Here is a 17,520-nt window from a genome sequence, read left to right as displayed (position 1 = left end):
ATTTTCTTTGGTCCAGGTCATAAGTTGTATATGTGTCTGAATCTGTTTTCAGGTTCTTCTGAATGTGTTTGGGTGTATTGTGTAAGCCAAAAGCTGAGTGCTCAGATGCCGGAGTTCACTTTTCTCCAAGGGCAGTGTGGAGGAAAAGCTGAAACTGGTTGCAACATCCTGTTTTCAGCATAAACACTTTTCATCAAGGCTGTGCTTTTTTATCCCATGTGTTGGAACAATAATCAGTCCTCTCTCTGTTTGACTCTCTATCCCTGGTGTCCAATAATGATGATGATAGAAACCCCCCTACAGCCTGGATGCAGACATATGAGTACGTGCTGCAGAGGCAGCAGGTGCTGTAAGTTTGTCTGGCCTGACATCAGACATGATAGGAAATCCCAGAGAGGAAAAACCTCGCCTTGCTGACGTGTCTCACTGTCTGCCTTACTTTAGAAGTTTGGAGGTATTTTCTCCTTATGTCATCTCCTCTGGTCACTGCTAGGTTGCGGGCCAGGGATATTCCAAGCCTGGACTTCCTGCCTTTTATTTCAGGGTCATGGGCAACCTTATAGGAAAGTACTGAATGTAATCATCCCTGATCATGTGAATAAAACAGTAGCTCTGAATAATTGTTATAACTCATGAACTATCACCAGTCCAACCACTCTATGATCACTAATAGTTTCAGAATCAGTCACTTTTAACTCCATATGAATACACACCATTCTCTGATATTGAAAAACATCCCATCTTACTATTCTCACCCCAAGCATAGTGATGATCTGTGGGTGGACAGTGATTCAGTATTGGATAAGTGAATGCCAACACTCACAAATGTAGTGAAGAGTTGTGAAAGGTTGAAATTTGAGCCAAACCAGGATCAGTCCTTGAAAAAACAGTCCTTTTGCCAGGAGAGTCAAAAGTATTAAAATGGACTCAATTCTAAAGCCTCTTAGATAAAGTTTTTTCTCCTTCCATTTTGCTTTTCACATGCATATAGTGTCTGCTTCATGTCACCAACCCAAAATGACTTGTTAAAGTATCCGCCCCCCTTAGTTCTTATGCATTTATATAAAATCTAATTACTTAGGGCCATTCCAACACATGACTATATTTGATCTGAACCACTCTATTGTAGCTTTGGTTTTGTTTTTCACTCATAATTATTTGGTTCCTACTAGGATGAAAAAAAAAAACAAAACGTATATGCCTTTGCTTATTTCTAGATTTAATAATCTTAAAAGTAAAATTATCTTGCTGCATGGACAGATATTTTCACTTAGTTTGAATAGCCTATCCTTGGGATTTACTTTACTACCCCTTTTTCAAAGTATTTGAGGCTTTTTAACTCCATTTTTTACACCATCAGCTGTGATCACTGTTCTTGTCTATGCTGAAGAAAACCAAACCCATAGCACCCTGCTGTCACTTCTATATATTACCTTGGTGATTCCTGCCACACCCTTTTTCCATTTACATTGAAATACATGTATTTTCCATCTAATCAGAGAACCCTTTTTTACACACTCTCTTTGTGTTGCAAATTAAACAAGCAAAATTAGAACTGGATTCTTTTGGCTACTTTTTTGTAAAGATCAGATTAATTGATTGTATAAGTAATGATTGTCCAGTCAACAAGTTCCCCACTCGGGCTGTGGATCTCTGCAGCATAGAGTGACTAAAAGCCTCTTAGCTGCTTCTCTGGTGATCTTTTTCTATGTCCGGAGTGTTAGTGTTGGTTAATGATAGATTCAGAACATGTATTTTCTACTTTTGGATGGATATTGTTGTGGTTTGGTTGTTTGTTTTTTTAAACCAGAACTGCTTAAATTTATTCACAACCTTATCTCTGCCAAGGTCTTCATGAAGCTGTTTGATGAGACAGTGAAAACTGTTTACTACGGTAATTAGACCACTTTTAAAGGAAACATTTTTCTATTTAGGGGTGTCCGTGACAAGTAGGGAAGTCCCTGCTATACTTTAACAATAGTTTTATTCATTTATTTAAATCAGTCTTAATGAGATCCCCGTATAACACAGTAAAGCTTGTGGTTTCCATGTGTAAAAAAAAAAAAAAAAAAATTATAATGCAAGAGCCTTTGTTTTTACAAAGCAAATTACATGAAACATTACAAGCTAACCATAATCTGAAAAAAGGCTGCAGAGAGGTTTAAAGAGGGGAGCTTCTAACACCAAGGTTAGAAACGTGATGCAGGAAGTGACTGTGGGGGAGTGGGTGCAGCTTCTACAGAGCACCTGGAAACTCTCCCCAATTCAACTTTTGATCTAGAAATCTGTCCTGTGCAGAAATGAAACAAATAAATACATCAGACGTATGAGTGCAGGTTGTGAATTTATTTCCATTCTGTTCGAAGAAAGGCCATGAAATCTCCCTCCTTCTCAAACAACACATAAAAACCCCCAAAATGTAGAAAAATACACGCTGCTGTTTGAACCCAAAAGGAGATTCAGTGTTTAATTCAAATATACTTTGCACATAAACGTCAGAGACAGTGGCTTTAAGGTAAGGCATTTCTCCTTGAAGAGAACTACAACAAGCATTCAAAAGAAGGCACTTTTTGATTTTTTTTTTTTTGATTTCCAACTCTTCATAAAGCTTATGGAGCCTACATTCAAACATAAAATATTTATGTGTGTGCTCAACAAATCAGGGAGAAAGACAAGACGAAAACATCTGATAGAATACTTCTTTCTCCTTTTACTCCAAACCCTCAGATTACTCTGAAAAATAGCAAATCTGAGCTGAATACAGTTGAGCCCAGCTACTACTACAGTACTAAAAAAACCTAAGGTGAGCTGACTTTGGAAAGAGCCTCAGGTTGGAAAAGATTGAGAGTTAGGAGATGCTTTTTAAGACAGAAACCCCCCAATTTTCCGCTCCTGAGGCAGGTCAAATTACGAACTCATACAAAATATCAAAGGATGCTGCTTTTCTTTTGTTAAAGCAGAATGTTCAAGGCATATGTGAAATTCAGAAGCTAATCTTCAGCAACATACTTAATCTTTCATTTTCCATTACTTTCTTAATCCTTTCAACATTTCATCCCTTTCATATCATCTCTTTAGTCACCTCTTAAAACATGAAATGTGACATTCAACAAGAAATGTTCAGTTTCTTTCAATTTGCTCAAGATCTAGCTCCCCGCCAAGCTGGAAAATGTCCCTCTGCTTCCCGCGATCACCCTTCCAGAGGGTGCATTTACTGTCCTCAATGCAGCATTCAGGGGAACCGGACCGCGAGTCCACACTGCATGCAGAATCACTGTCCAGTTCCCCGTAGGATGAGTCCTCTTCCCCGTCGTCTGCGATCATATCCGCCCGCGACTTCAGCGACAGCTCTGAGACAGCAGCGAAGTCAGTCTCCGATTGGCCGGCGAAATCAAACGAAGGCGCGCTCAGGTTGGATTTGAAGCTGTCGGAGGATGAGAATCCAGGCCAGCTTAAGCTTTGAAAGGTTTGTAGTTTCTGGATGGAAAAAAAAAAGATTGGGAGAAAAATTGTGACTTGACGGAAACAATAAAAATGCTGTCACAGTTTATATTTAAACAGAGGTTTTTGTTTTCCCTTAAAGATGGGGAGGATTTGCTTTTTGTTAGGGCAGCTAAATGGGAGCTTTTCCTTTTATCAATAGCATGTGTAAATGTAAATGCAAGGGCACACAGAAGCCATTTGAGAACATAGACACAAATCTACCCCATCTGGGTTAATATAAAAAAAAAAAAAAAAGAAACTGGGATGAGCTACAAACCATAGAAAGTATGTTTTGTCAAAATGTGGTCTGGGATTACTCATCGCTAGAGCAAAAGCAAGTACACTAAAGACATTTTTATTCATATTACTCTACATTTCTAGGAGTTTCTGCTCAATGTTTGTCATGGGAGTACATCAAACGTGATGTAAAAGAGATTCAAAGTTGTGTGTTTCCTCTCTAAAGCAAACAAAGGCAGTAGCACGGTGCATGTAGGGGTTAATGATCTCTGGAGCGCCTTCAGACAGCAGATGTTCAAGGCATGGAGGTGAATAGAAATGAGGGTTGCTCCGCAAAACCTAATCTCACACAATAGACACCTGTAACGTTCTCTTAACACGTGTCATGGATTTTGCCGTTATAAGCTGGAGCTCTTGGGTTTTGGTGATGTAGCTGAATCTAAAAGAAGAAAGTAAGGCTGGAGTTTGCTGTCTGGGTTTAAAGTTTGCAGGATTAACATGCTTCATTCATCTGCAAACACTTGAGATGATCATGTTTAAGTGGGAGGCATTTTTGCTGTAGCTACACCAGTGGAGTGGAAAAGGGGATTTCTAAGCTCTGAAGCTCAGGCTTCAGCCCCCCAGTATTACCCCACTACTAATTATCGCAGCAGAGGAAGAGAAGAGGGCAAAGAAAAGGAGAAAGGAGGGGCAGCAGCTTCTGCACAATATGCTTTCTATAAAATCTAGAGGCAGACTGTGCTTTGAGTGGGTGTGGTGGTGAAATGGAGGAGCAGTTACATTTCTTCTATATAACAAGCTCCTAAATGCAGTTTTTAAATGACGTCTTCCCCATAGGAAATTTCCAAATCACAGAGGCACTAAATTTGGTCACATTACATTTAACCAGAGAAAGACACTATATTTTCCTCAAAAGTCTAGAGGCCAATCTTTCTGAGTGGATCATCTAAATCAGTGGTCCTCCTAATTGTCAATCATTCTGATGATATGTTTACGTAAGGCCGTGCTCGTTCTGTTATCTTTTTCTGCGTATGCACACTTTCAGCAGCATATGTGTGGTGAGCTGCGGTTTCAGACAGTCATTGAAGCTCACCTTTCTCACCGCGGTTCTTTGAAAATGGCCGAGGCCAAAAGAGAAAAAGTGTCTACGAAGTGTATGAGAAGAAAGGAAAGGTTTCAGAAGAGGCAGATATATCCCAGAATGCTTTGAGCGGAGAGCTCTCCTCGCAAAGCATTATGGGATTTGCTGTCACAGTGGCCCGCGGTCGCCATAGGCTGTCGCTACCCCACAGCGGCAACTGATAAAAAAAAATGGTGCAGGCACAGCACAGTGGAGGAGGAGTTAGGTGACCGACGGAGCAAAGAGCAGTGATCATCTGTCCGAACGTTCAGTTAACTGAGTTGGCTATAAAGCCCACTATATAATCCCAGCTCTATATAGTAATTGAGGGATATAGGGGTTAGGGCAGAAGTTCAAGCACAGTAAGCTTGTATAAGCTATGAGAACAGCAACTTTTAAACAGAGCGTGCAGGAGGAGAAATGGGCTGCTGCATGCTCCCGCGCACGTTTAATAGGCGTTCCCTCTCGGAAGAAGGTACACGGCTGTGCAGGTGCATTTTTTTGGAGGTCTTGTAAAAATATTGCGAAAATCCTCAACAATAACTTTTAAGTGGGTTTGCCACCATGCAAAACGGTAGTAAGAGTTGCAGCTAGCATGCAAATCCATGCATGCTAGTAAAAGGAAGCAGTTTTTCACAACAAGGTTACAATACTGTCCTGCAACAACGGATTCTGAAAAGTCAAACTGGTTCCAGAAAGAGCCGTGTGGCTGCAGGTTTTCTTTCCAACCAAGCAATAGCACACCAGACTCCAGTCATCTCATCAAGTCATCATGTTCAGATTGGACTCACTCAATGAGATGACTGGAGTCAGGTGTGCTATTGCTTGGTTGGAAAGAAAACCTGCAGCCACACGGCTCTTTCTGGAACCGGTTTGACACCCCTGGTTTAAGGTCGTGAACAAAACTGAAACCCTAAAATATTTCATCTACAAGCTTATGGTTAGTGCAAAGGAAAATCAAAATAAAACCACAATCTCAATCTTGGTTAAAAATAATCGCAATTTAGATTTTTCGTTCAGCCCTAATCTAAACCTTATCTGCTGCTAGATAAGAGTGGCAGTAATAGCTCTCATCAACATTTGTGTTAACACGCGATAAAGGCAATTTTATTTTTATTTAGCACTGCAGGGTTTCCGGCATCAACAGTCAGTGAACCATGCACATTAAAGACTTATGGTCACAAACTAAAGACTAGACATTCTTCTGAAGGATTTTTCAGGTAAACTCATAATTTAATCAACTATGAAAAGTCCTTAAGTGCATGAAAGATATTATAAGATCAACTATGAATATTTAATTGAGAACTGATTTGCCATCAAGGAAGAGACTGCTGATAATATTTATGCTTCCTCTTTCCCTGCTATGAATTCACCAGTATAAGCTGAAGGCACATACCTTAAGCATCAAAAGGTATGTTTTATGCTTTCTTCTTACTGCGCTCAGGTTATGTCTCTATTGTGCACCAGCCTGCTGCAGGCAGAGTGTAAAAGGAGGAGGTGTGGGTTTGCAGGTACATCATAAACAAGATGAGATATAAAGCTGCAGCTTCATAACTTTTTCATACTGCAAACTTTTCTTTTTGATAATTTAAGTAGTCCAAACTAAAAAAACAGAACAAATGCTGCCTTTAAAGAGAAACACAATCTTTGCAATGCATTGAAAATGGAAAAAGACAATTTTCTATTTTGTTTTTTCCAGACAATTCAGATTTTCCTATCTGATAATTAAAGTATGTAGATGAGAAATTTCAACCGTATTAAAACACCCCTTAAAATAAGAAAAAAAAACTGCTATAGGCACATAAATTTAGGATATATCATAAGAACAGATTTGTGTTGTGCATGTAATGAATGTAGCACTGGATATCTTATTGATACACCATGAAAATGACTAAATTAAATCTGTTTAAACTGAATGCAAATTACGTTTTTGTAAAAAGTTCACAATAAAGTTGCACAATACTCTCAGCTAGAAGGCTGTTTTGCAAGTCAGGCATTCAGAACAGTAAAAAGATAACATTGCTACAAGCTATACTGGTATAGAGGTGACAGGGTTGTCAACAGGGTTATAGTCACAAGACATAGGAACAACTAAATCATATCTAATGACAGTCTGAGTTAAGATGTCTTACAACCATGTTTGCAGAGAAAGCAGGAACAGACAGTTCAGACACCTGCTATGCTGAAAGCCTCTTTCTCTGCTAAAAATTACAAGGAGAGGTTATTGGGTTTGGTCCGATCTACATTTTTATGTCAACATCAAGCTAAATCCTAAAAAACAAATAACTGAACACTGAAAGGGACAACACGTAATACGTAGTTAATTTTTGTACATATTGTCACTGAAGATTTTAGGGTAGAATAAATCCTTATTGAAAAAAGGAAGGAATTCTTTCTAAAATTGTGAAAATAACCAGTAATCATTATACATTTTTTCAAAGCACACGTTAAAGGAGCACAATCTATAAATGTAAACATGCCATCTACAACACAGGATGGGAAGCCAGCTGCACAGGCACCCGCTAAGACGTTAGGCAAATTTTCTCCTGATAATTCAGGCAAACAAAAGCATGTTAAGAGAAAAGATAAAAGTCCCACACTGTTAACTGAAGAGTCATGCATTTTGAGCACAGATATAATCTAAGCATTGTTAAACTAAAATCGGTAGGAAATAAAAAAATAAATTATCTGGGTTTTAGTCTGTAGAGGACTTGGTTTTTTTTGTGAGTAATATTCTGGACAATCAAACATTTCTTTGGGTGAGATAGAGGCAAACATTTTAACCAGTATACGATCCTCGCAGTATGACCACTATGAGTCTACACAATATGCGTACATGGTATCACTGCATCCACACATTAATTCGTCAACAAAAATTCCTTATACCGGTATCTAAAATAGATATTCAGAAAAAAATATATTTTTTTTCTGAATATATATAAGGTATTGACTACTCTTGGGTTAGGATTACCAACCCTGACATGACAATTATAATGACCTACTACTTTAACCTGCAGTCTGCTGCTAGGCAGAAACGCGTGTAGTTTGCTAGCAACTTTCAAACCAGCATTATATCAAATGGAGTCATGGGAAGCGTTCCTTATGGTTTCATATTATGACAGTCCTTGTTTTGAAAAATATTGCCAAAAAATTACTATAGTAGTCCTTCTTGCAAGTGAAGAAAAAAAAAAAAGGGAACCAATCTTTAAAGTTATTTTTTCCCTTTATTTTCCTTTATTCGTCAAGTATCTTAAATTAAAATGTTTATGAATTGTGTTGAACATGTAACAACGCATCATCTTTCAGCCTGTTGACTACCAGGGTGCAGCAACAAGTGGAGGAGGGCCAGTAATTTATTATCCTTAGCTTCATGCAGCCAGAAAAAGCTGTTCATTACAGAAACTGCAGCTTTGAAAACCGTTGTATACCCAATGCCCAGTTGGTTGGGTGTTGAAAACAATTAGGCCTACATAACATGCATGACTTTACACAAGTAAAGCAGATTCATACATAGTGTAGCTGCAAGCATGTGCACTATGCACATATACGACAAGCTGAAGCATGCAATTGTTTTTACAGTAAAGATGCACCTTGAGACACCCAAAGAGGTGCTTCCACAAGCCTCCAGGACTTGTAACTCAACAATGATCACCATGTCTGCAATCCCAGAAATGAAAGGAGACGAAAGGAGAGGGGGGGTGAGAAAGAGAGAGCTTGGGCTATGTTGGGCCAGCAGGAAGATATAAATAGGAAAGAAGAGTTGGTCTGCCGCCTTCTATGCAGAAATAACATCTCTTAATCAGATGGTTTGTGACCCTGAGCTCATAGAAAAATGCACTCACATGAAAAGACAGTGAATTTGCTCAACAAATCTTGTTTTACCACCTGACACAACGATTGCCTGTCATTGTTATCAGAGACTGCAATGACCCGACTCAAGTTATCAAGTGGCCAGACTGACCCTGAAAAATCACTTTTCTGAAAAGCAAAGTGTACACAGATATCAATAATCATTCAGCAAGTGATCTGCACTCAAGATATAAAATACAGCTGCTGACAGTCTGTAACGTGCATCGTTCTGTGGAAAAGAAAAGTGTTGCTCCAAGGTGAAAGAGCAGCCAGGGATAAAAACAAGAGCAGTGAACTGAGCTGTGACCTGACACACACTGCTGGCAAAAAGGATATTCAAGGAATTCTGTTGGTGAGAGCATACAAATCCCCCCAGCGTTCAAGTTATAGCCAATTAGCATGACATGCATCCCCAGAATTCACACCCTGCTTCATTGACGTAGTCCAGTGAATCTAGAGGCCAATGTTCCACTGACAAAACACTCATGAGACTTGACCTGCCACAATCCTCCTTCCCACTGAACCACAAACACACCTTTTTATTTTAACTCTCCCAAGTTTTCTGTGCCAAACATTATCAACGGTTTCCCTCTAAGGTGCCAAGTTACTCATCTGCACACCTTCAAAACTAATAAATCCTTATCAACAGTCCGAGGCAGTGCCTTTTTAGGACTCTATTTGTGTCGGATAGTTTAGTGTGAAGCAAATCCACTTTTAAAGAAGCGCTAATGAAGATCTGAGCAACAGAATGAGTCAATGCCAATTCTGCTCTGAGGTTTTATTTCAAAACAGACGAGGATTCTTTAGGTAAGACATCATGTCAAAGATAAACACGACTCAGTTACCAACAACATGGTAGTCTGAGGTTTCAAATATGATTTCAAAAACTGAAGGAATTATGTTATACCATTTTTGTCAAAGCTGCTTAAGATATCAAATTGCAGGGAAAAAAATAAAACAAAATATTGACGTGTTTAGCTTACAAATTAAAAAGCACTTCAAGAAATATTTACTTGCATATTACATTTCAAGCGTCACGTGTTAGTTCTGCCAAACCATAATGTTTTAGATCGACTTTAACTTTTATTTCACACGCCTGATATATTTTTTTACTGATCAAGCTGCTAAAGCTCAGAAAATGTGTAAAAATGTCTTCCATTCCTAATCACTCAGCAGCTGCGTTTCCGTTACATATGTGTGCAAAACTGGAGGCTATGTTGACGTTCTGCAAAATTCAAATCATCCGATTATTAATTGAAAAAAATTATTGACAGATTAATTGATTTGCAAAATATTTGTTAGTTGCAGCCCTAATTATGTAGTTACTAATCTCCCAAAAATTACTTTTCAGTCTTACTTGGACTACATCCAATCCTAATATGTCGACTCGTTAGGCCTTCATAAAGATTGCATGAAGAAGCAATGTAATCTCATCATTGTAATCTCATCAATCACCGACTATCACCATTTTAAGCATGCACACACTAGCAGCCATATATAAAGGTCCTTAGTTTGTTTTGGTGGAACCTGGTAGAATAAATGTTAGCCTATCCAAAGGGTGGGGCTAGCGTGCACCTGCTTGACTTTGCCATAAGAGAATTTGTACCGCATTATGCCCCCATCCAGTCAGAAATGCTTCTTCAGCGCTTTGTGCAGTGGGGGTGCATGACCTCATCGAGCATTTAAAATCTTTATAACGGTATATCGCTTGAAAAAAAGGGTTTCTTACACATAAAACTAACCAGAATTGACCAACACTAATTTATAATACGACTTGTGCTTGACAGATATGCCCTCTCCTCCTGATTGCGCATATAGGCTAATTGTTAAGAGGTCAAAAAAAAGAATCAAACTTTCCACATTGCACTTGTATAAGTTGTTAAGTTTCTAGAAAAAAAAATGTATCCGATTGTTTAGTGTACAGGACAAAAAAAATGAATTTAGAGGCAGAAAAACACCAATTATTAATACATACAAACCAGGTATTAATAGAACTGGGATTGCGTAAAAGCTATAAAAATGATTAACAGTATTCACATGCATGCAGGGGAATAAGGGTCAAGGAAATCTTGAAATTCCATTAACCGTGGAAAACCTCCCTTGCTTAAACAATGCGGGTTTCAGTTGTGCAAGTAAAGAAAGATGTTCTGGCAAAACTGTCAGAACACCCAGTTCCTCAACAATAACCTGGAGTCAGCAAATGTATTGGAAGCGGAGATAAAACAGACTCCATGTGTTTGTGTACTCTTATAATGTGTGTATTTATGTGTCATCAGCATGCTTGTTTACACCCTTTCAGCAGTTGGCATGACTGGAGGAAACATGCCTGCTAGGCTCCATTACCAAGGCCTGGTTGATCCAGCACTGGCTGAGTCCAGAGGGCGACTGGCTGGGAACACGTTTACTTGTGAAAAAGGAAGGGAGGGTAGATGGATAAAATGATGATGGTTTCTAATCAGGGGACAGGAAGAGGACAAATTCCCCTGACAAGAAGTCTTATGGAAATACATTTTAGAGGCCCAGGTGGAAGTTGTACTCGGGAAAAGAGAGTTAAAACAGACACGGTCTGCATTCTTGCATTGATTATGCGGATTTGGTCCAGCATTTCAGCATTTTATGAAAAAAATAAATAAAAAATAGACTAAACTAGAGAAGATAAGCTCCTTACACCCATAAGAGCAAGATTTAAAAACAATGCATGTGATGAAGCAACTTATGCCGCTCTATTTTAGGTCTGTCCAGGCTTCATCTATACTGTTCCACTGCTTCCTTTGACTTTAGAAAAGAACAAACAAACTCTGAACATGGGGAAGGCAAGATGGAGATCAGCACATCCAAATAACCTAACAATTAATCACCTATTGTTTCTTTCACTGGCTTGACAGCAGACCAAATACACTTAAATTACCAAAACAATTTCATGTTTTTTTATTCTCCTACAGAGTTATAAAAAAAAAAAGATCATAACTTTCACGTGTGCAGGTGCAATGCAAAACAAACTGAAATAATACATCCTAAGTAGAATGCTGCATTATGTAGATTTGCTCAGCTTAGAAACCCTAAAATGGTTTTTTTTCAGGAATATTTAATATTGCATAATACTAATAAAGATATATTAACATGACAGAAATGCTCTATCCATGGGCTAAGTGATCATTGGCAAGAACTATGACCTGACAGCCGTCCAAAGCTGTTTGAGACGCTCCACAAGTAGAAAAGGCTACATGAGGTAATTGTTTTAAAAAAGATAGCTGTTTAAAGTGCTACATCCAAGAATATGAATGAAAAATTAGGTGGAAGGAAAATGAAAAAATGCAACCTGAAGAGGATTGCGAAATAAATTGCAGGTAGAGTGGAGAAGGTAGAGTGGAGAAGCCTAAAATCTAAATTGTTCACCAAGTTTCTGCAGTCAGTGGTGATTTGGGAAGCCATGTCATCTACTGGTGCCCATTATTGACAGAACCTTTCAAAGACGTTAAAACTTGGTTGAGATGCACTTGTATAGACCTAAGTAGTGTGGATGCACACAGGTGACGCCCCTACATGGGTTAAAGGGAAATTTCATTAGGAAAGCTTTACTCAGGTTGACCTAAACCAGGCTAATTACATGCAGATTTAATATTACCTAATGCTGTATGATGATTATCTTTAGTCAGAACACGGGGGAAAGCATTTTTCCCGTATGTTGGCTAAATTTAATAATGGGCCTTTTTTAGGATAACTTAGAAATTAGATGGAGACTGACACCAACTCTTGCTAAATGAATTGAATCATGTTTAACAGATTGTTACTAAACCTTGATCTTCATCCCTGTATTCTTTCCAATGAATCCATGCTTGTGTGTTCTTGTCAGTGAGTGTTATTATTTCCAGCTTACCTGAGTCATCTTTGCCAAATCCAGGGAGGGACGCTGCTCCTGGGCATCCTCTGGTCTTCGGCGCTTCATAGCAATCTTTTTGTCATTCAGCACACAGGGCTGAGACCTGCTTCGAGACAGACTCCCCTTTCCGGCACCTCTCCTTCCCAGCTCTGGGGTGGAGTCTGGCGAGCTGCTCTCAGATGCCTCTTCTTGCTGAAGCTCTGTCAGGCTGATTTGCTCGTGGGAAAGGGATAAAGGCCGGAGAAAGGCCTGACTGTGTGAGTGGTGCGAGAAAACTGAGTTAGGGGACACAGAGGAGGCAGTGAACTGAAGGTGAAGAGGCAGCTGCTGGTTGAAGAGTGGTGGGTCCCGGGTTCCCTCTGGGGCTGAGCTCGAGCATGAAGGCAAACTGAAGCTGGAGCTGCGCTGCATTGGAGGGAAATGGCTTGATCCTCCTCTCACGCTCCCTCCACTATGGTACCTACGCTTCTCCACAGATGTCCACACTCTGGAGCCTTGAGGCCTCCAGGATGAGCGGGACCCACTGAACTCATCTGAGAACGACAGGGAGCGACACTGCCGTTTGCTCGGAGGGGCCGCAGGAGTCTGGGTGCCGCTTATGAAATGTGTTGGGGTAGGGGGGGTCCCATGAGAGCTGATCCTGTTTCCCAGGGTGAGATCTCTTATCAGACTGGTGATAGCGGTAGTGCTGCCTGGTTCTTTGGCCCAGTGCAAGCCCCCAGGTTCAGGCCCCACATCCCACAGGCTCTCCAAACTGGAATCTCGAGCTTTCTCCTGGATGGCACAGCTTCGTCCCAGGTCCAACCATCTATCTGCCTCTGAAATCAATCATAAGCAACAGACTCAGCCTGACTGGCATAAACAGAGATATGAAAAACATAACATTAGCAATACAATGAACTTTATCTTTTACATGAGTAATACCTTAAATGACACAGTTGTATTTAAAGAAAACAAAGCTTTAAATAGATTAAATCATGTTTATATTGGATTGTTGTTTTTTTTTATGAGCAGCTAGTAAATAATCAGAAAAATCTCAGGTAAAACTTGTTTCTTAAGCATTTTTAGGATTAATTATAAATAAATATGATCCAAATAAAAAAAAGAAAATGTGGAATAGGAAACTAAGGATAAGTCTTTATTTCCCTTAACATTAAATAGCAGGAAGTTTGCCCACAGTTTTTAGGGAAAAATCTAAGGAATTCAGAAGATAAAAAAGCAAAACATTCCAGATTATTTGAAAATCTGACTGCCTCTAGTGCAGGTTTCAGAGTTATAATCCATAATAACCATCAAGTGATAGAACTAGACACAAGTATGCTTTGAAAACCCGTAAAAGTGGTAGTATTCACAGTGATCTCATCGTCAGCATGGAGGTCTACCGCACAACAGGAGGAGATAATACCCAGACAGTAAATTGCCACAGTTGCTTAAGATGCTAAGCTAAATAAATCAACTGGGGCTTTTTGTAAAGAGATCCTCTTGCAGACCTAAATCCTATCATCATGGGTACCTGGTCTTAAAGCTAGGCAGGCTTTCATCGCTTATTGAAACAACTGTTTTGGTCAGACTAAAAACATATATTGGAGGCAGTGATTATTTCGTGGAATGTCTGAAAATAACTCGACAAAATGATATTTAGATTTACTCCAAGAGGAAACCAAGTAGACGCACGAATGGGAGGGTAAAAGCGGGAAAAGTCGGCCGCTCTAATACCAGTGACGTCAACGCCTTTCTCGCTAAAGAGAAAAGAAGTGATAGTGCATGCTTGTGTTTACAGTGGCACGTCTTTTAACACGGGGAGTAATTACTGCAACTCTAATACAGCCTAAGAGAAATTGTTGACATAGGCAACGGCGTATTCAATTACAGCTCCCTCCCATGAGAACCCTGTGCAACGTTGTATGGAGGCAGGTGCAGCCTTATCATGAGAAGGGGATGAGTAACAGATGGAGAAAGTGAGAAGTGAGAGACCAAGCTAAACAACAAGACAGTTAATCAGGATCACTGAACTTCATAGTCGGACTTATCAAGGAGGCAGTAAATTAGACCGATGCTTCTAAAGCGATGTATTGGCACTCATTCATTAGTAGAAATATGCTTTTCAATTATGCATTTAATTCTTAGTTGAAATTCTTAGTTTTGTTTTGGAAAACTCAAAGAGAAAAGCCAGTGGGACGTCAGAAGTCCAAGTGGAAAAACAGCTTTGTCACCAATCATGAATTTGAAACTCTACACAGCTGCCTCCTAGAGAAAACCTGCTGAGATTCATGATTAAAATAGTTTATTTATAACTCTGATAATCTGAGTATAATATAATCTCTCAACTTTGAAGTTTCCGAGTTTGAACTCCAAGTAAAAATAGATCACATCCGTTTTGTTTTTTTACTGGGAGTTTTCCAAATGTTCCTCATCTATCATTAGGCTGTTAGTGCTCATTATCTCCTCATTTCAGCAGATTGACTCATATTTGCCTTAGAAATAATTAAACAGGAAGTAAAGGATCATCGCTGGTATCTGCTCCATAGTTTTTTAAAATGGAAATATTAAACTACTGTGCTGGGAATGCAAAAATTAGAAATTTTAAATATAAAGGCAGAAAAAGCAAGAACAACTGACCGACTGTTCCACAGGAGAAGAGGGTGGTCCCTCTGCTCATGGTGCGGAGATCACTCTGCAGAGAATAAATAAACAGTCAGTAAGACACTAAAACTAAAAAGTAGGAAAGAAAATTCCACAAATATTGCTCCTGAAATAAATATAAATATTAATATAAATTTAACGCATTTAGTAGCAATATAAACATACCCTGTGTAAACTTCTTATGTAAACATTAATATACCTGATGTTGGTTTATGTTTTGCTAAATTATTATCGTTTTAGTACACAAGCCTTTCCCATCCTTACCACAGTTTATTTTTAAAAGTGGGTAAACATTTTTAATTTTTAAAAACATAAACCACTCAGAGCCAAGGAGAACTGAGACAAGGAAGTAGTTCCTTCTCGGACCAATGATTTTAACCTCTGAAACAGTCATGTCTCTGAAGATTGAGGGAAAGAAAGCAGAACCAAAAAATGAATACATATCATCAAGACAACTGAAACCAGCAGCAAATTAAAACTACCCAGGTGGCCAAAGTAGTTTGGTGCTACAACAACCTGACTCACCCTATGTACAGTATTAATTAAATTCAGTGGCTCAGTCTGAGGACCACACATGGCTCACCGTTAGTCTGGTTGAAAGTGGCTATGTGGGTGAGTTCTCATTTGAAGGTGGATTACACATTCTGAACAAAGCCCAAAACGGACTAACCTTCAGAGTCTGCTGACCAGAAACTCCAGAAACGTGGAACGTCTACCCGTGGCATTAAATTTACACATTATACAATATCCTAATCCACATAAAGTCTTGGACAGATTTTCAAGCTAAGTTAAGCAAATGTTTGATATCAGCATGCCTTTTTAAAATGTTATTTTTGTGGAATAACAGGTGCTTAATATTGCGATTCCCATGCTCTCCTTTAATAATATATATTTTTTTAAATACCATGGCAAGTCCTATGTAATGTAACCACCGGAGTACAGCGGTGTGTTCAATAAATAAAAAAAGAAATAAAATAACAAAAAGATATACTTGTACATGGGTGATTCATTATAAAAATCCTGAAAAAGCAAAGCTGAACTGTGACAAATAAAAATGTTAATATCTCAGCAGTAATGAGTTTGAAGCCTTTTTCTGATCACTTGTTTAATACGGCCATGAAAGCAGCACTTTAGGCCTGATATCTGCATCTACACCCGAGACTGTTATTTTATAGCAAGACAAGAAGTAGCTCTTGTGTTGTTTTACTATAGTGTTGACAGAGATGACTAATAAAGACAGCTGGTAAGTGCAAGTATAAATAATTTGTAACCATTAACCACTAAGTGCAAAGGTTAAAGCTGTTTGGCATATATATACATATTCTATCTCAAGGCAGGTTTTCACAATTTTAAAAAATGTAGATTGTTTTTGACCACCCTTAATTTAAAATCTAAATTACTTCAATAAATCCAAAGTGAACTGGAATAGCTTTTACAATCAACATGGAGAAAGTGTAATTAACCATTTCAAAACTAAAGTACAGGTAGAGTGGAGAAGCCCAAAATCCAAATTGCTGACTAAGGCTACGTTCACACTGCAGGCCTTGATGCTAATATTCAGGGTTTTTTTTGCTAAATCCGATTTTTTTGCTTCGCCGTTCACATTTCCAAATATATGTGACTTGTATGTGATCTCCTGTGTGAACTACAGTCATACAACGCAAGTGTCCCGCATGCGGAGTAGAGGACGCAATGACATCACAGGTCAGCATGCTCTGTGTTTACGGAAGTAAACATGGATGGTAGTGCCGGAGCGCATCTAGCGATCTTTTCCAACCTTAAAAACTCAATCTTTTCAAGATGGTTAAACATAAATACTGCTCTCCGCATCATCTTCCACCATGGTTGTTATTTTTCTTGCCGCCTCTTCATAGCAGGACCCAGAATAGAGACCTTTGTTGGGTATTAATTGCGTTCAGGTCGGATTAATGCAACCTTGCTGTTCAGACACAGGTCGCATTTGAAAAGGTCAGATTCGTATTGGATTCAGGACCACATAGCCAAGCGGCCTGGGTCGCATTGGAAAACATCGGATCTGTTTTGTTCAGACAGCCACGAAAAGATCAGATCCAGGTCGCATATGGGCCAAAAAAAAATCAGATTTGAGTCACTTCAGGCTGCAGTGTGAACGTAGCCTAAGATTCTGCAGTTTCTACTGGTGGCGATTACTGACAGAACATTACAAAGACGTTAAAAATTGGTTGAGGTGCAATAAACAGCTAAAAAATAAATGGCAGAACTCAGACACATCAGATTTTGGTGACTGATGGAAGTGGAATATTTTGTATTATGAGCTAAACAGCTCAGA

The 17,520-nt window shown here is 39.0% G+C and overlaps 1 protein-coding gene across 1 annotated transcript in view; it reads right to left on the bottom strand.

The window, feature by feature from the left end:
* Positions 1-3,026: 3,026 nt before the first annotated feature.
* Positions 3,027-17,520, bottom strand: part of LOC107091361 (protein FAM53B-like) — a 29,719-nt gene continuing 15,225 nt past the window's right edge. Inside the window, exons 3-5 of the mRNA XM_015385221.1 lie at positions 15,189-15,243; positions 12,567-13,387; positions 3,027-3,477 (exon numbers count right to left, since the gene is read on the bottom strand). Of these exons, the coding sequence (XP_015240707.1) occupies positions 3,121-3,477; positions 12,567-13,387; positions 15,189-15,243 (1,233 nt within the window). The 3' untranslated portion in view covers positions 3,027-3,120. The remainder of the gene's footprint in view (positions 3,478-12,566; positions 13,388-15,188; positions 15,244-17,520) is intronic.

The sequence above is a fragment of the Cyprinodon variegatus genome, unplaced genomic scaffold (assembly GCF_000732505.1).
Source record: "Cyprinodon variegatus isolate N-32 unplaced genomic scaffold, C_variegatus-1.0 Scaffold333, whole genome shotgun sequence".
Classification (NCBI taxonomy): domain Eukaryota; kingdom Metazoa; phylum Chordata; class Actinopteri; order Cyprinodontiformes; family Cyprinodontidae; genus Cyprinodon; species Cyprinodon variegatus.
The sequence above is the reverse complement of the archived record's forward strand: the minus strand, read 5'-3'. Positions and strand labels throughout refer to the sequence as shown.